Source organism: Aquarana catesbeiana, linkage group LG04 (assembly GCF_042186555.1).
Source record: "Aquarana catesbeiana isolate 2022-GZ linkage group LG04, ASM4218655v1, whole genome shotgun sequence".
In the NCBI taxonomy this organism is placed as follows: Eukaryota; Metazoa; Chordata; class Amphibia; order Anura; family Ranidae; genus Aquarana; species Aquarana catesbeiana.
Genome location: NC_133327.1, coordinates 572,552,606 through 572,572,760, shown reverse-complemented (window position 1 = coordinate 572,572,760; position 20,155 = coordinate 572,552,606). Strand labels below are relative to the sequence as shown.

Here is a 20,155-nt window from a genome sequence, read left to right as displayed (position 1 = left end):
GACAAGAAGTATCTAAATATTAATAATGATAAATATGTGCAAATGAGCAATATAGTAACAAAAAGTTTCCACGGATGTGAAAAAAAGATGAATAATAAAATTAATATAGATGTATCCCACAAAAAATAAATAAATGACTTAATCAGAAGTCTTCTTAATAGATGATTGAAAGGAGGGTGAATATTTCTGAGTTCTTAGTGATATAATAGGTCCATAGTCAGTGGTGTTGGGAAGAATGTCAACACTTGTATATGTCCATAAAATATCCCAAACAGCCTTTCACTGGTTAAGTCTCCCAAAACTCTCACCTTAATATTAAAGAAAAAGGGCATCCATGTATAATCGAGGATCTCCATAGTAGTAAGTGGGTGCTCCTCACATGATGTATGCACTGCAGGTGGACTCTCTGAGCATTATTCAAGGACGGTCCGCTCAGCTAGGTTGGTGAGTGTCAAATTAGTACCTCAGTGAAAGAGGGGGGATAAAGCGAAGAAGCCTCCAATAGTGTAGTAGGTATGAGTAAAATATCAATCTATTAAAGATAATAAAAGTGGACTCTTACATTGGAAAAATAAAAACACACAGGGAACAGAATCGGCGCTGTTCCACGCCTCCTTACGTCACTTCCGGTATGCGTATAGTCCGGCCAATCCCTACGCGTTAAGTCACCTTTCATGACTTCATCTGGGGACGTCCAGCTAGCCCACCCACTCTCTAGGGGCAGCTTGTTTTTACATACAGACGCATGTATTTGGGTATTACTATTTGATGTATTTGATGCATTTTATGATGTATAACATTTTTATGATATTTTTGTAATAAAATGTACCTATTTTATTTACTCACTTGATCTATCTATTAACCACTTCCCACCCGGCCTATAGTAAAATGACAGCCGGGCGGTGGTTCAGTTATCCTGACTGGGCGTCATATGACGTCCAGCAAGATAACAGCTGCTGCGCACCCGTGAGGGCACGCATTGCGGCGATCGATGGTGCAGTGGGCAGTCTGGCACACCGCTACACCGACGGAGGCTCTTTACCACGTGATCAGCCGTGTCCAATCACGGCTGATCACAGTGTAAACAGAAAGAGCCGTTGACCGGCTTTTCCTCACTAGTATCTGACAAACGCGAGTAGAGGAGAGCCGATCGACAACTCTCCTGACGGGGGGGTCTGCGCTGATTGTTTATCAGCGCAGCCCCCCCATGGATTCCCACAGTGGACCACCAGGGAAGCCGCCAGGACCACCAGGGAAGCCCCCAGCATGTGGATGGCCAGGTATGTACCCCATGGCCATCCACATATAAAAAAATATGCCCAATACATGCCAATCAGTGCCCACAAATGGGCACTGACTGGCAACATTATGGATCAGTACAGACAAGTGATGCCCGGCAATGCCACCCATCAGTGTCATCAGTGCCACCCATCAGTGTCCATCAGTGCCACCTCTCAATGCCCATTAGTGCCCATCTGTGCCACCCATAAGTACCCATAAGTGCCGCCTATGAGTACCCATCAGTGCCGCATACCAGTGCCCATCAGTGCCGCCTCATCGGAGCCACCTCATTGGTGCCACCTCATCAGTGCCGCCTTATGAGTGCCCGTCAGTGCAGCCATATCAGTGCCCGTCATTGAAGAAGAAAACTTATTTACAAAAAATTTTTACAGAAACAAAGAAAATTTTTGGTCTTATTTTATTTCTTGCGCAAAAAATAAAAATCGCAGAGGCGATCAAATACCACCAAAAGAAAGCTCTATTTTTGGGAACAAAATGATAAAAAATTTGTTTGGGTACAGTGTTGCATGACCACGCAATTGTTATTCAAATTGCGATAGAACTGAAAGCTGAAAATTGGCTTGGGCAGGAAGGTGTTATAAGTGCCTGGTATTGAAGTCCTGAGGGGTCGGACTGTACCATTGGCACCAGGTCCTCTTTTTTTTTTTCTGCTGTTTCATATTAGATTATACAGACCACGTTCTATTATACACCTACCAATTCCTCTTCCTCATTAATAATAAAAGTAAGATCTTAGTCCAGTGGGCAGTCAGCACGTAGTAGTGGTAAAGCATGTCATCACCATTTATACATATCAAAGTAAATTGTTTCCCAAAACTGACACTGTGGATACATTAGCATTTCAAGACCACTGAGCTATAGTCACAAAATACTGACTGTGGTTCAAAGTACATTGATTGTTGTTGCTCCTCATTTCAGATTTAATTTGCAATCCACTGCTGGCCACATTCCCCAGACTAATGGAGCAGCCTGATATCATGGATGCTTTGAGGGTAAGTGCATAGGGCTGATTGCCAAAATCTTATGCAACGAAAATATATAAAAGCACTTGGGGAGACATATGTCAATGTTAGTAAGTCCGTAATCGAGCATAAAATACATTGTTTGATGCAGGACTGAAGCAGTGGAATGCTGACCTCGCCTCTACCATTGGTGAAAACAAATTTTGCATCCCTATACAGTTTCCTCAGTGTCCTGTGGTGTTGCTACTGATGTAAGTTCCTGGAGTAGGGGTCAAATCACAGCTGTAGCAATCTAGTTCCTATGCCACTCCCAGTGTGTATACCAACAGGAAGCACTGTTGCTGCTTTGGAATGAGCCAATGTAAGTACTTTGTGTACCTCCGCCAGGCTAAATTCTTACCTTGTCTACTGGCATGTGTGGTCATGGATGAATGCCTGGGAGAAATTTAGGGTTCTCTGTTCTGTGCCTCGACTCCAAGAACCTGGAAGAAACACCGGGGAAGATGTCAGCTGTCTCAGTGGTGTGCAGGCGCCGCTGGAGGGCTTTGTTCTAAGGTAAGTATTTCATATTGAGCTAGTATGCGATGCAAACCTTGAAGCTGATTGGATACTAAGCACAATTGCACCAGAGTCTGGGTGCACGAGTTTTAATAACCCCCCGGAAGAACCCCCCCGGTAGAACAAAAAGTCCAGAATCTGCTGCATTCCTCAGCATTATATTGTAATATCAAAATAACATCACGGGTATTACAGGAACAATAGATGGTACCCCCCCCCCCCCTTTGAGTCACTGCCCCAGAATGAGTATGCACATAAAGACTTCTGACTTCTCTCTGACATTGCTGATATGCATGTTTGTTTTGGATCAGTACCTCAAAAACTACTGAGACCATAGAAATACAGAAAGGAAATTAGATTTTGGAAAAAAAGTCATATAAAAACATCCAGTGCAACACCAATCCCTTTCATCAAGTCTCAACATAGGATAGAACTTGTATGGAGAAAACAGTGACTTCACAGATCTACAGTGGGGGCGGAAAGTATTCAGACCCCCTTAATTTTTTCACTCTTTGTTATATTGCAGCCATTTGCTAGAATCATTTAAGTTCATTTTGTTTTCCTCATTAATGTACACACAGCACCCCATATTGACAGAAAAACACAGAATTGTTGACATTTTTGCAGATTTATTAAAAAAGAAAAACTGAAATATCACATGGTCCTAAGTATTCAGACCCTTTGCTCAGTATTTAGTAGAAGCACCCTTTTGATCTAATACAGCCATAAGTCTTTTTGGGAAAGATGCAACAAGTTTCTCACACCTGGATTTGGGGATCCTCTGCCATTCCTCCTTGCAGATCCTCTCCAATTCTGTCAGGTTGGATGGTAAACGTTGGTGGACAGCCATTTTTAGGTCTCTCCAGAGATGCTCACTTGGGTTTAAGTCAGGGCTCTGGCTGGGCCAGTCAAGAACAGTCACGGAGTTGTTGTGAAGCCACTCCTTCATTATTTTAGCTGTGTGCTTAGGGTTATTGTCTTGTTGGAAGGTAAACCTTTGGCCCAGTCTGAGGTCCTGAGCACTCTGGAGAAGGTTTTCGTCCAGGATATCTCTGTACTTGGCCGCATTCATCTTTCCCTCGATTGCAACCAGTCGTCCTGTCCCTGCAGCTGAAAAACCACTTTTTTTGTAACCTTGGCCAGATCTGTGCCTTGCCACAATCCTGTCTCTGAGCTCTTCAGGCAGTTCCTTTTGACCTCATGATTCTCATTTGCTCTGACATGCACTGTGAGCTGTAAGGTCTTATATAGACAGGTGTGTGGCTTTCCTAATCAAGTCCAATCAGTATAATCAAACACAGCTGGACTCAAATGAAGGTGTAGAACCATCTCAAGGATGATCAGAAGAAGTGGACAGCACCTGAGTTAAATATATGAGTGTTACAGCAAAGGGTCTGAATACTTAGGACCATGTGATATTTCAGTTTTTCTTTTTTAATAAATCTACAAAAATGTCAACAATTCTGTGTTTTTATGTCAATATGGGGTACTGTGTGTACATTAATGAGGAAAAAAAATGAACTTAAATGATTTTAGCAAATGGCTGCAATATAACAAAGAGTGAGTAATTTAAGGGGGTCTGAATACTTTCCGTCCCCACTGTATATTAGAGCCAGTATTGAGCTCTTCTCATGGAGGAACAACTTAATAGCAGTTGCTGAGCAGCAATGGAGGGTCTGATGAAGGGGGAGTGGTGTTGCTCCTGAAACGCATTGGATGTTTTTAATGTGATAGTTTTAATTGTTGGTAAAAAAATTTAAAAAAATAGAATCTAGAACTTTTATCTAATTTTGGTCTGGCGCTTCTTTCTGTATTTCTATGGTTTTAGCTACTGTAGGCTGTCCATGGAGGGAAGCCTTGCTGCGTGGGAGCTGCCTCACCAGAGCAATTGCACTTGTTTAAAGTTTTCCTTCATCTGACTACACTTGCATGTCTAAAAGTTCCCAGTACCTCTTTGAGTATCTTGAAGAGAACAATAAATGTTACGCAACAGTCAAACAATACCAGACTGCAAGCAATCGTTCATATAAATCAAAATGTTTTAACCGTGTACTGTGCTCAATTTTATATTGCTAGCTCACCCTGTGTATCAATAATATTAAATGTGCTATAAATAATGTATGAAATATCAGTGTATAGAAAAATATAACATTTCCAAAGAGTCCACTTTATGCTTGAGTATACATGCTCCACCACAAAAAAGTCTCAACCAAGGGTAAAGGCTCACCACCATTTCTGACCTTCACTACAAAAGTCAAAATGGCATATAAGTGTCAGGCTCCAGAACCCAGGACAGCCTATGTATATTGCCCAAGATGTTGCTTAGTGAAATCACAAAGCTTAGCCTAAACTTTGGATCACAATGGCTCAACCAGCCAAGGAATCTTTGTTTTCCTCCCAAACAAATTACAAATCATAGTGCTCACCGCCATAATAAAACTCTTTATTCAAAATAAAAAGCACTCACATATGTAGGGAACAAATACAAGCACTTCTCCTTGCTTGCCACTCACTCATATAGTGCTGTCCGGGAGAAGAGAAAGTCTCAATCCGAAATAGCAACATGAGAGATCCCACCAGCATACAAACAAGTTTGTTTTCTTTTGATGTTTTGGAAATATTATATGCAAGTATACATTGATAATTTCACCATTTATAGCACATTTCATGATTTTGATACACAGGGTGATCTAGCAATTTAAAATCGAACGCAACACATGGTTAAAATACCTCTTTGAGTATGTTGTTCTGGAGTCAGAAACTGAGTAGAGCACAACAGCTGGGTGACTAACATTTCTGGAATTATGTCAGCAATAGCAACTTCCATAGTAAGGAAATAACATTGTATAAATAAGATGTCTAGAAAAGTTTCCTTTCATACTTGAACTCTTTTTTTTTTTTTTTGTCCTGTCTCCACATTTTACGCACTTTGGTCTTTAGGCTAAATTATTATTTGCAGTGTACTATCAGGCAGTAAAGCAGACTTATGAACTCCTAACTAGGGCAGATTTGCAGGTCCGGAAGGAGTGGGTGTTTTAATTATAATACAGTTAATATATTCAGCCCGCCCTGCAAGACCAATCCTCAGTGAAAGTATGAAGTCTAGATTATTAGAACATCGAGAAATATAGAAGCTCTTGTACTACTTATTTGTGGAGTCCTATGATAAATTTACAAGGTGACACACTGTATAATTAAATTGAACCTTTACATAGATGAGTGACAAATTCTGTGTTCAGCAATTGGTTTCTATAAACCCTTTAACATCTCACTGTTCTCTAGTACTAGGCAGGTTTCAGTGCATATTTATTTGAGGTGTAATAATTGCATCTTCCTGTGACTTTTAAAAGCTGGAGAAAGACAATAATTTGGCTATTTTAAAAAACTTATATCAATTAAATAAGGAGAAGAAATATTATTTTGGATTTTTCCTAGTGTTACATAGTTACATAGTAGGTGAGGTTGAAAAAGACACAAGCCCATCAAGTCCAACCTATGTGTGATTATGTGTCAGTATTACATTGAATATCCCTGTATGTTGTGGTCATTCAGGTGCTTATCTAATAGTTTCTTGAAGCTACCGATGCTCCTCGCTGAGACCACCGCCTGTGGAAAGGAATTCCACATCCTTACCGCTCTTACAGTAAAGAACCCTCTACGTAGTTTAAGGTTAAACCTCTTTTCTTCTAATTTTAATGAGTGGCCACGAGTCTTGTTAAACTCTCGTCTGCGAAAAAGTTTTATTTCTATTGTAGGGTCACCAGTACAGTATTTGTATATTGAGATCATATCCCCTCTCAAGCGTCTCTTCTCCAGAGAGAATAAGTTTAGTGCTCGCAATCTTTCCTCATAACTAAGATCCTCCAGACCCTTTATTAGCTTTGTTGCCCTTCTTTGTACTCGCTCCATTTCCAGTACATCCGTCCTGAGGACTGGAGCCCAGAACTGGACAGCATACTCTAGGTGCCGCTGGACCAGAGTCTTGTAGAGTGGGAGAATTATCGTTTTATCTCTGGAGTTGATCCACTTTTTAATGCATGCCAATATTCTGTTTGCTTTGTTAGCAGCAGCTTGGCATTGCATGCCATTGCTGAGCCTATCATCTACTAGGACCCCCATGTCCTTTTCCATCCTAGATTCCTCCAGAGGTTCTCCCCCCAGTGTATAGATTGCATTCATATTTTTGCCACCCAAATGCATTATTTTACATTTTTCTACATTGAACCTCATTTGCCATGTAGTTGCCCACCCCATTAATTTGTTCAGATCTTTTTGCAAGTTTTCCACATCCTGCGGAGAAGTTACTGCCCTGCTTAGCTTAGTATCGTCTGCAAATACAGAGATTGAACTGTTTATCCCGTCCTCCAGGTCGTTTATGAACAAATTAAATAGGATTGGTCCAAGCACAGAACCCTGGGGAACCCCACTACCCACCCCTGACCATTCCGAGTACTCCCCATTTATCACCACCCTCTGAACTCGTCCTTGTAGCCAGTTTTCAATCCATGTACTCACCCTATGGTCCATGCCAACAGACCTTATTTTGTACAGTAAACGTTTATGGGGAACTGTGTCAAATGCTTTTGCAAAATCCAGATACACCACGTCTACGGGCCTTCCTTTATCTAGATGGCAACTCACCTCCTCATAGAAGGTTAGTAGATTGGTTTGGCAAGAACGATTCTTCATGAATCCATGCTGATTACTGCTAATGATACCGTTCTCATTACTAAAATCTTGTATATAGTCCCTTATCATCCCCTCCAAGAGTTTACATACTATTGATGTTAGGCTAACTGGTCTGTAATTCCCAGGGATGTATTTTGGGCCCTTTTTAAATATTGGTGCTACATTGGCTTTTTTCCAATCAGCTGGTACCATTCCAGTCAGTGGACTGTCTGTAAAAATTAGGAACAACGGTCTGGCAATCACTTGACTGAGTTCCCAAGTACCCTCGGATACAAGCCATCTGCTCCCGGTGATTTATTAATGTTAAGTTTCTCAAGTCTAATTTTAATTCTGTCCTCTGTTAACCATGGAGGTGCTTCCTGTGTTGTGTCATGAGGATAAACACTGCAGTTTTGGTTACTGAAGCCCCCGATTCACTCGTGAAGACTGAGGAGAAGAATAAATTCAATACCTTCGCCATCTCCCCATCCTTTGTTAACCAGATGTCCTTCCTCATTCTTTATGGGGCCAATATGTTCTGTCCTCCCTTTTTTACTGTTTACATACTTAAAGAATTTCTTGGGATTTTTTTTGCTCTCCTCCGCTATGTGTCTTTCATGTTCTATCTTAGCCATCCTAATTGCACCCTTACATTTCTTGTTGCGTTCTTTATAAAGTCTGAATGCAGAGGATGATCCCTCAACCTTGTATTTTTGAAGGCCTTCTCCTTTGCTTTTATATTCATTTTTACATTGGAGTTAAGCCATCCAGGACTTTTGTTCTCTCTTTTAAATTTATTACCCAATAGGATACATTGGCTAATGCCCTTATTTAATATGCTCTTAAAGCAAATCCATCTCTCCTCCGTATTCTTTGTTCCTAATATTTTATCCCAATTTATGCCTTTTAGCAAGGTTTGTAGTTTAGGGAAGTTGGCTCTTTTGAAATTCAGTGTCTTTGTATTCCCTTTATGTTTCCTATTTGTGTGATTTATACTGAAACTAATTGACCTGTGATCGCTGTTACCTAAATTGCCCCGTATTTCCACATCCGTGATCAGGTCTGTATTGTTGGTAATCAGTAGATCCAGTAATGTTTTATTTCTAGTTGGTGCGTCTACGATCTGACCCATAAAATTGTCCTGCAAGACATTAAGGAACTGGCGAGCCTTAAATGAATGCGCGGTTCCCTCCGCCCAGTCTATGTCTGGATAATTAAAATCCCCCATTATGATAACACTTCTCATCCTTGCTGCTAATCCAAATTGTGATAGGAGATCTGTCTCCACTTCCTCCCTCAGGTTAGGGGGCCTATAGCATACTCCCAGTATTATTTTCCCCTTAGCTTCATCCCTTTGGAGCTCTACCCATAAGGATTCCACCTCCTCCTCCCTAGCTCCCTCAGTGATGTTATCTCTCACATTCACTTGTACATTATTCTTGATATATAGGCATACCCCTCCCCCTTTTTTACCCTCTCTATCCTTGCGGTAAAGGGTATACCCTTGAATGTTTGCCAGCCAATCATGAGAGCTGTTGAACCAGGTCTCTGAAATTCCCATAAAATCCAAATCCCCCTCGTACAACAGTATCTCTAGTTCACCCATCTTGTCCGCCATGCTCCTGGCATTGGTGAACATGCCACATAGTTTAGACCGGTCGCATATTGTCCTCGTATTGGGTGTTTCGAGATTGCAACTAGGACTTGCTACTATACTTACCTTGTGTTTTTGTGCTTTGGTCAACCTACCACTAATGCCCCCAATACTACCCTCTGGAATATCTTTCGCGCTGACTATCTCTACCTCTGGACCCTCCCCCCCCATCGCCTAGTTTAAAAACCCCTCTAACTTTTTGTCCATCTTCATTCCCAGCAGATCTGCACCCTCCTCATTTAGGTGCAGTCCGTCCCTTCTATAGTACCGGTTATCGACTGAGAAGTCGGCCCAGTCCTCCAGGAACCCAAACCCCTCCTTACTACACCAGCTCTTCAGCCACTTGTTTACTTCCCTAATCTCCCTCTGCCTTTCTGGTGTGGCTCGATGTACCGGTAGTATTCCTGAGAATACTACCTTGGAGGTCCTTTTCCTCAATTTAGCCCCTAAAGTCCCTAAAATCGTTCTTTAGGACACTCCATCTGCCTCTGACTTTGTCATTGATGCCAACGTGCACCATGACAGCTGGGTCTTCCCCAGCCCCTCCCAGTAATCTATCCACAAGATCCATGATGTGCCGAACCCGAGCGCCCGGTAGACAACATACTGTTCGACGCTTCAGGTCTTGGTTACAGATTGCCCTTTCTGTCCTAAGAATTGAGTCCCCTACCACCAGAATCTGTCTTTCCTTTCCCTTCCCTGCCCCCCCACTCTCACTGGAGGAGTTCTTTCCCTGGCAGCTAGGAGAGTCCCTCAGCTCCAGCAGTGCTGGTCCCTGACTGGTTTCACCAATTTCACTCAATGGAGCGTACTTATTGGGATGCTCCAGTCCTGGGTCGGCCTCCCTGGCACTTCCCTCTTTACCCTTCCCGACTGTCACCCATCTACTCTTTGCTAGTGCCTGCACCTCTTTGTCTCCACCCGCCTCTGTGCTGGCCCCTGCCAGCATCTGCCGTGTACGCTCCTTGCTCTGCTTTAGTATGGAGGGACTTCTCAGTGCTGACAGTTGCTTCCCCAGATTCAGAATCTGGGCTTCCAGGGAAACAAAGTGCTTACATTTTGCACAGCAATATTCGCCCTTGAGCGGATGATCAAGGAACACATTCTCAAACCTTTTACCAAAAACTGCCTATGCAGATAAGGTGTGTCTGTAGATCAAAACAAACAGTGTAGCTTTGACTAAAGTTTAATATTGCACTTATTATAGGTGTAGGTTTTTTACATGCCTCATGAAGCTTGACTGGAAAACTCACAGGATGTTGCTAAGAAAGGCCCAGCTATTACTCCTCACCTTTGCCATCACAGGAGTGAGCTCTCAAACGCTGAGCTCAGAGCTACTGCATCAGTTGGGAGAAAGTGCATGTAATGGGGTCTGAATTAGAGACCATCCCCTCGGAGGGCTAGAACAAAACTCACTGGCATGGCTTGGTGGAAGCCTATGCTGAGACTTCCACACACTTCATCGCAGTGGGTTTGCTTCAATGTGCAGCCCATGGGATACAGCTTTTATTTTCCAATGACGTTTGGAGCAGAGCTAAGCTCCTTTCCTGGCTGACTCTCATAGCGGTGGGCACAGGACTAGAAGCACTCACAGCCTGAGCGGCACACATAATTACATATCTAGTTTTCAACATACGGTAGCTGCATATGGTTGCTGAGTTGTCCACCTACACCTAGATCTTGACTATATGGGCCTTTCGTCAGTTTGATATTCGTTTGTGCCCTGCTCTAATCCTTTCATACAAGTCAATATGAATTGTATGAAGGAAATTTGATCACAAACTGAACTCTTCTACTAGTGTATACTAGCCTCTGTGTAAGCTTGCTCTAACTGGCGCTTACACAAGGTAGAAGACTCTTTTCCTGCCCCCATGTGGCTAGGCTAATCCGCAAACACCAGCGATGTTAGGTGAGGGTAAGGGCAATATGTCAAATGCTCCCCTATACCTTTAAGTACCAGGTATGTTTTTAGCTCCGAGCAGCTAAACAAAACATTGCAAGAACAAAAGAAAGGTGCTAATGGGGGACTGGGCTTTAAAGCAAACTTGTTGCTTTGCCTTGCATGGGAAAAGCACACATTTCCTTTCATTCTCTTAATACACAACAGAGTAAAGCACAGCTCCAGGTTGCGCCGCCATCCAATGCCCCTGAGACAGCCTAGGTGCAGGTTTGGCTCATATCCATAATTAATGCAAATAGTAGGGCTGGATAACCACACATCACAGAAAGATGAAACTCCAACTTGCTTATTGAATTGATTCAAATCCTTAGACAACAGCATAGTGACACATATGAACCAGGTTTATGCGTTTTACGTCCACGGATGGTTAGCCATAACCTTGTCAGGTTATGACTAGGCGTCTCTTGACGTAAATGTAAAACGCATCAACTTGGTTCCTCTGTGTAGCTGTTAGGTTGTCTAAGGATTTTAGATGTAGAGAAAGAAGTTGAAGTTTTAGCTTTCCACGGTGTACAGTTATCCACCCTTACTGTTAGCATACTTTAATTCTCTTCTTCCGTCTAAACCAGCCATGCTTGAAATATTCAAATTTTCCTTTCTTTAGAAGTGATTTAATGTATTTCTACATAAGTTTTTTTAAAATTGCAATGCTATTAAAAAAATTACTTTAACCACTTCCCATCCCAGCCATAGTCATATGACGTCCGCAGGAGGGATCTCCCATCCTGGGCAGGCATTATATGACCTTCTTGGCCGTCTGGGGGGCACCCGCCGTGTCACTCGGGAGCCGATGCGCGTGCCCAGCGGCCGCAATGTCTGACGGGCACCGGGGATTGCCTGTTAACAGAACAGGACAGTGGATCTGTGTGTGTAAACACACAGATCCACGTCCTATCAGGTGAGAGGAGACCGATCATGTGTTCCCAGTACAGAGGAACACCGATCGGTCTCCTCCCCTTGTGAGTCCCCTCCCACTACAGTTAGAATCACTCCCTAGGTAACACAATTAACCCCATCATCGCCCCCTAGTGTTAACTAGGGGCCTTCCCTGCCAGTGACATTTATACAGTAATCAATGCATTTATATAGCACTGATCGCTGTATAAATGTGTATAGTCCCAAAATAGTGTCAAAAGTGTTCGATATGTCTGCCGCAATGTCGCAGTCATGATAAAAATCGCAGATCGCTGCCATTACTAGTAAAAAAAAAAGAAAAATAATAAAAATGCCATAAAACTATCCCCTATTTTGTAGACACTATAACTTTTGCGCAGATAAATCAATATACGCTTATTGCAATTTTTTTTTTTTTACCAAAAATATGTAGAAGAATACATATCGGCCTAAACTGAGGAAAAAAATTGTTTTTTTTTAAAAAAAATTGGGCTATTTATCTATAGCAAAAAGTAAAATATATTGTGATTTTTTTTCAAACTTTTGTTTATAGCGCAAAAAAATAAAAACCGCAGAGGCGATCAAATGCCACCAAAAGAAAGCTCTATTTGTGGGGGAAAAATAAAATAAATAAATAAAAAATAAAAATTTCATTTGTGTACAGTGTTGCATGACGCACAATTGTCATTCAAATTGCGACAGCGCTGAAAACTGAAAATTGGCTTGGGCAGGAAGGGGGTGCAAATGCCCTGTATTGAAGTGGTTAACATTTCAGTCCACAAACCATTTTAATATTCCAAAACTGTTCTTGTAATATAGCAAATTGTGAGTGTCCTGTTCTCTGTAAAGACTTTCTTTCATGCACAACACTATACTGTAAAACACTAAGTGACCAATTATTGTAACAAGCATGTCAAACAGCATATAAAATCGATCACATGTAATATTTCTGCTATTTGCAGTAATCGCTTTCATTTAACATGGACTACTGACTCATTGTTCAGTGTTAAATATGCTCATTAAATCGTCATTGCTTTCAGAACTACAGAGCTAAAAATCAACTAAGCACCTAAATGTTTTTTTCGATAGAGGTTTTTTAACGCTTTATCCATATAAGAAACAGGACACATTTTAAAAACAGTGCATATACCACCTGAAAGGTTTTATTTCCAAGTGTATCTATGGCCAAAATGTAAAATGTATATATTCATTTCCACATGGTATTTCAATTATTTCTAGCCCAGTCCTTTTCATCTGAATGATCTTGAAGTTTGTAAACTTACTTGGCAAAGATCCCCACGCGTTTATTTACTTGAATTTTGGGACACATGCTCACTATGCCCTGTGTGCTGTGTCACAGAGCCTGCCTTATGAACTACAGAGGTGATGAGAGGGGGAGTTTCAAGAGGCGGAGTCAGTACAGGAATCACCGCTTGAAGGCAACAAGGTACCATAGGAAATGTAGTCCTTAGAAATGGAACATAAACAACAGAGAAGCTGCAAAGCATGTAGGGAATCAGTAGGTTGTGGAAAGAGATGGCCAGCGGACAGGCAGCACTCACACATAAAAAGAGATTTTTCATGTAAGCTTACAGTATATTGGATAGTCAAAATAACTATTGTTTGTATTGCCTTTACAATGCTTATTTTAGGCTTCCACGCCATAGCGTGGGAACCTATGATCAGCTTCTATCACTCTTTTATGGGAAACATCCGGCCAAATATACAATTTTTTTCTTTAAACGCGCCCCGTCCCGCCAAGCTCGCGTGCAGAATCGAACGCAGACGTGAGTAGCGCCCGCATATGTAAACAGTGTTTAAACCACACACGTGATCGGTAGAGTGAGAGCAATAATTCTAGCCCTAGACCATCTCTGTAACTCAAAACATGCAACCTGTAGAATTTTTTAAACGTTGCCTATGGAGATTTTTAAGGGTAAAAGCTTGTCGCCATTCCACGAGCGGGTGCAATTTTGAAGCGTGACATGTTGGGTATCTATTTACTCAGCATAACATTATCTTTCACAATATAAAAAAAATTGGGCTGACTTTACTGTTGTCTTATTTTCTTAATTAAAAAAAGTGTATTTTTTTTCCAAAAAAATTGCGCTTGTAAGACTGCTGCACAAATACGGTGTGACAAAGTATTGCAACAACCGCCATTTTATTCTCTAGGGTGTTCGAAAAAAAATGTATAATGTTTGGAGGTTCTAAGTAATTTTCTAGCAAAAAAAAAAATGTTTTTAACTTGTAAACAACAGATCTCAGATAGAGGCTCGGTCCTTAAGCCTAATATATGAATTGATTGTCCACATGAGCTGCTCCTCTTCTCTGGACAAATCTATACTATGCTGTTAGACCATGTTCTTTTTCATTGATTGATTTCTCAACACAGATACAGAATATACACGTTAACAAATACACATGTACAACATTTCAATAAATTTATTATCACATTATTTATATTGTTTCCTTTTCAGAGTGGATGGGCTGAAAAGCTGAACTCTTTGAAGAGGTCAGAAAAGGTAGCACTTTTCTCATTATTATTACTATTTAATGATACCAGTGTAATTTTTTTGCAGCAAAATGCTTCAAAGCATAATTATGATGTGCAAAGCATTAAGTTGCTGCATTTTGTACTTTGCTTTTTACTTTAGAGAATGCCCCATTAGGGTCATATGCCATCCCTTATTTCTTTATATGCTACATAATATGTAAAATTGTGTTTTAAAGGATGAAAAACATTTGAGAGAATTAGGAATAAAATAATGATTTCTGTACATTTGAGGTAAAGCTAAAGGCATTTTTAAAAAATCTGGATAGATTGGTAGATTGGGATAAGAACCACTGTCAGGTTTGTATTGCTGTCTGTGTTCCCGTTCGGAAAACTCACTCTCTCTCACTGTTCCGAGCATCTGCCACCTTTTGAATTGTCACCAGAACAGGAATACTAGTTTTCTCTGCCTTTTGTAGTATCTGCTCTTATCAGTTTGGCACCGGGTGAAGTTTTTGAGTGTGTTCACACAACGTGGGCTTTCAAAACATTTAAAAAAAAAAATCTGTTCTTATCAGTTGCCAGAGGAGGCACTGTGCTGCTTCTATATGGGGAGGTGGCTATGCAAATCCTCTGGTGTAATGGTACCTAGACGGTTTGTATCGGCAGGGGCTGGTGCTCGTATTGCACAACAGTTACTTTCACTTCCCCTCTCCACTTCCTTCCCCCCACTTTGATAATTAATTGCCCTGCTTGTCACTTTTTTGTATTTTTTTTTGTTGTGTGCACATTTGTTTCACATTTGACTGATAGGGTGTAGGTCCTTGGGCCTGCCCTGAATGTCTTGGGAGGGGGTGGACATGGTCTTCTGGCTTGGTTCGCCCTCTCTCATGGGGTCTCCCTTTGGGGGAGTCCCACCTAGTACTTGGGTGGGTCTGTTTTGGCAGACCTTCCAAAGAATGGGGTCTGTCTGGTTTCGGCCAGATGGACCAAGTGAAAGTACCTCAGTCCCCACCTGGAGCCTAACGCCCGGGGGATCAGGTTCAAGGTCCTTCTCCTTTGGAGGACTAGTGTACACCCTGTGCCCGTTTTGTGTATCACTCTTTATGTGTGTGCACTTTTTTTTGCACCATGTGGAGTTTTTTTGGAGTGTGTTTACACACCACGGGCTTTAAAAAAAAAAAAACCTAGAGGAAATTTCTCTAACGTTTAAAAGATGTTCTCTCACTTCCTGGTGAGTCTCCAGGACAAGAAGTGAAGGGAAATCTCCTTGATAAGGGAAACTTCCACACAGATGGCAAAAATAAAGAAAATGCAGCTGTTTCACCATCCCCCCCCCCCCTTACTCTATCCAAAATGGAAAACAAGCTTTGGCCTCAGATATACTTTAAGCAACATAGCATTATGCAAGGTATATTAACCCTTAGCTACCAGTCATGACACACCTGTCATTGTTCATGCTCTAAACTATTGAAAGATGTTTGTGATGTTGGTATGTCAACTGATAAAAATTGGAATTTAATTACTGTATTTATCGGCATATAACACGCACCCTAACTTTAAGAGGGAAGTTTCAGGAAAAACACTTTTGAGGCTTCCATTTACATTGAGAGTGACACAGGAGGAGCGGTGTATGAGAAAGGGCTTGCGTTAATGTTTTCTTAACTTTAAAGTATGTTGGCAGTGCTGTCCCAGGGCCAGGAAAGGCGGGGCAGCCGGCCTGACACCCACCCAATGAGTGGCACCCAGGGCGGACCACCCGATCCCCACCCCCCATTGGTAAAAAAAAAAAAAAAAAAAATCAGCATATAACACGCAGGCACTGTTTACCCTCTATTTTCAGGGGGAAAAGTATGTGTTATACGCCGATAAATATGGTAATTTTGAGTAACCGTAATAAATAAGCCTATTAGTATGATAGATAAATAACACTGAACCAGCATTTATGGAAAAATTGGTAAGATGTGGACCCAAACACCTTTTTCCTTTTTCTTTTATTTTTAATAGAATTCACCTTAACCTATTGCATCACAGAATCGTATAATCAATAAAGAAAGCATAAAATAAAGCAAATAATAAAATGGACCTGTTAAAAAAAAATAAAAATACTTTTTTCCTGAATATATACAAAAATATGAACATGAAACATATGCGCATCAGCATTTGCACAAATATCATGCAACATAAAAAACTGCTACCATTCATTCTACAGGGCCTCTGCTTTCAGAAAATATATAATTTATGGGGTTTAAAGTATTTACTAGAAAGCAGATTTTAACATGTGTGCAAACATTTCACAAATTGCCCTGGTAGAAAAGGGTTTAATATTTTGTATTGCCCTCTTTTATATCAATAAATGGTTTGCTGTCTTTTGTGAAAGTTGTGAATGAGGTCCTTTTATCTTATGCAATATGTTGAAGTAAATGCAATGTGGGATTAAGAGACCAAGTCAGTACTTGCCTTTTTGTCAATGGACATAGGTGCTTCATTGGGCAGAAATGTATGCAATAAAACCAAAAACTCAGGAACAAAATTAGTTCAGTTTTATAGTTAATGTAGTATATTTATCTGTAGGGAGATCCAGAATTTTTGAAGAGCACATTCATTCAAGTGTACCACGACACAGCTTACCCTCTTCTACAATCAACATTTCTCCAGGAACCTAGATGGGCAGATGATGAAACAGATGCTGCACGCTGGAAAGCTATTGCTGATTTCCTAAAGCAAAACAGGGAGAAGGATGGAGCCCTCCATTACCTGCTGTCACCTGATTGTCTTCACAAGCCCTTTGACATGTCAGAGATAACATATGACTTTCTTGATGCATCGAGAACCTCTGTGATCACTGCATGAGAAGTGTGCTGAGCTGGGTTTTTGAAATGTACTTTTTCAAAATGACTATAGTATAAACATATATGTATATGTTGTGCATTGATGTTGTGTTGTTTCTTTTTTATATACTGGAAATATTTATTCAGCAAAGGTTTGTACAATTTTTGCACTTATTATTATTAAAAAAAAAAATCCATGTTGCCTCAGCTGGTGCTTTTGTATTATGATTATCCTAATCATACAGGACACAAGCAAATTATTCATACACCCTGGTTGTAGGTTCCTGCCTTCAGGTGATTGGACACTGGGTGCCTCCCCCATATCCCTATCGCACGTACAGCGCGCGTAGTCCGCCGCAAGGTGCTATACAGGTCCAGGGCTGTAGTCCACCCTATGGAACCTAGCCCATGAAGACCCCTTCGAGGGTATGCCAACTGAGACAGGCGAAGCCTAAACTTTATATACAGTCCAGCTTCATAGACAGGTAAGATGGGGTCACCTAGTATAATTCTGACTGTAAAAGACTGGTGTTATATTTCAAATATTTTCACTCACTACAGTGTGAACATTTCAATTTGGCGCTAAAACTACTCAGAGCTTAGTCACAGGTGGATGACCAGGTGTTACATCTCAACACAGGTTGCACATTATACCACTGCTACTGCCTAAAGCCCTTATATGGTACTCATGCGCTTCCTCCTGCCCTTTCAGAACAAGGATTCCCTACAGGGCAGGCCACACCAGGGTAGCTACATTCTCCTTTCCGATATGCTTACCCTATATTCTACATCTTACTCTGTGAGTACCCCATGGGGGAATACCCTCATTTGTAGCTATGGCGGCGACCAGGGGAAAAGGGAGCCATTGCAAACCCACAGGCAAACATTCACTCTGCTGAAGGCCCGCACAACACACAATCTCAGAGCGATGACGCGCCCCTTCCACCAGGGCAGGAGCTGGCTCTAACACCAGTCTCTGCATCTGCTTCTAGCTTTATTTCAGGCCCACATGTGACCTACCCGACAAAGGCTAAATTCCCTTCATCTTTGTCATAATTTATTAGACAAATAATGGGTTGAATACAGCCATTTTTGCACTGGGCTAAAAAATGCACCACCTCTTCTCCTACCCTTGTTTTACTTTTTGAGTCGGATCCTGATATGTCTTACCCTTAGACAAGGCAGACACAGAATAAAATAAAGAGGACATTGAGGCAGTATTGGAGGAAGATGTGGAAGATTTTTCTTCCCCAGATTGCTGTATTATTGAAATAGAAAGAAAACCTGGTGCACAAGGCACGTTATAACCCCTCAGGACTTTAATTGACAGACCAAATGTAGTAGAAAAAGTCAATGTTTATTAGACAAAAATGGAAAAGACAAATACTATGACATGGAGATATCAAGTGTACAAATATAAACAAGATTAAAATGCATGAACTGCATAAGACTTAGCTGCCCTGGATATATGTAGTGGGCTAGCATAGACAAATGCCATATATGACGCCTGACATGTTTCGGACGGAATTGTCCTTCTTCAAAGGCTTTGTGTCACATATAAAGATATGTAGTTTTTCTATAATATAGACAAATCACATATTAGCACAAAAATTACAATAATATATGTATAATTAAACCTTGCTGTTAAAGTCGCATATGCGACCCCAAAACTATATACATTAAACCAACATGTATAGGTGCACAAAAATGCCACAAATGTACTTACAAAAGCGGTTGGCCATCGATGAGTGCAATATAGAGATCAAAGGCATGTATAGCCAAGGAGCCAGATCAGGGAAGGGCTGATAAGATGGAATGTGGGCCAATGTATTGCGATGCTGTCGCACAGAGCAAGAGGGAGTCAAATGCTGCAAGAGCACCCAGTCAGTGCAGGACAAACATCCGCACTGATTATTGGGCCGTATAGTGTGTAGACCACAGATGCACAAGATGTAAATCTGTAGATATAAACATAATATAGTGGTAACTAATTGTAATTGTGGCAATGGTTATAATCACCAAAACTGGAGTCGATCAGTATGCTTGTCTGAAGAACGACCCATGAAAATTTAATAATGCATAAAGTACTAGTATTATACCTATGAAAGTCATACCTATAAACGCTGAACATAGGGGGAGATCCCACTCTCTGCTGCATAAGATTTTATTCCATCAGTATTAATGTGCAACTATAAAGAAAGCACAGGGAATACTAGATGGATCGGATGTGCCAGAGAAAAACAGAGGCATAAAATAATATTAAAAGGAACCTGGTTATCCAAGAATGGAGCCAGGTTGCCAATTCATCTTAGTGAGATTAATAAGTAAAGGAGCTTGAGAAAGGATATTACCTGAAATATGTTAGTACAGAGATGTTGCTGCAACAGCCTGGCACATCACAGTGGCCAGATAGTGCAGACATACTGCTTATATATAGAAAATATAAACAGCTGACTGGGACCACTAATTAGCAACCCTAATCAGCTGTGGCCTGGTCACAGAAGCCGCGCTGTGCTGTGTGTGCGGCTGGTGTGATTGGGTGCTCTCAGATGAAACGGTGTGCGGCGCCGGCCTGTCCCAGGGGGCGAAGCTGCGTCCCGCGTTGTGACGTCACTGGTGCGCGTAAGTCCCAAGTGTCCGCGCCTCACAATGAAGCGCAAACAGGAAGGGAAGGCTGAGGTACCACAGACACGGACAAACAAGTTAGCCCAGCTGGGATGCCTCCCGTGCGCCGGGCAGCAAGTGGAACCCCCCGTCGTCCCCGCAAACAGCGCCATAGTCCAAACTGCGGGATACAAGGTGGAAATGGCAGCAAGTGGAACTCCCCCTTGA

The 20,155-nt window shown here is 41.4% G+C and overlaps 1 protein-coding gene across 2 annotated transcripts in view; it reads left to right on the top strand.

Annotated features, from left to right (window-relative positions):
• NPHP1 (nephrocystin 1) overlaps positions 1 to 17,482 on the top strand; it is a 126,821-nt gene extending 109,339 nt beyond the window's left edge. Inside the window, exons 19-21 of one of the 2 annotated variants that reach the window (XM_073628063.1) lie at positions 2,221 to 2,294; positions 14,479 to 14,523; positions 17,067 to 17,482. In XM_073628063.1, the coding sequence (XP_073484164.1) occupies positions 2,221 to 2,294; positions 14,479 to 14,523; positions 17,067 to 17,345 (398 nt within the window). In that variant the 3' untranslated portion in view covers positions 17,346 to 17,482. Of the gene's footprint in view, positions 1 to 2,220; positions 2,295 to 14,478; positions 14,524 to 17,051 lie in introns of both variants that reach the window. The other variant, XM_073628065.1, reaches the window with a different exon arrangement.
• Positions 17,483 to 20,155: the final 2,673 nt, after the last annotated feature.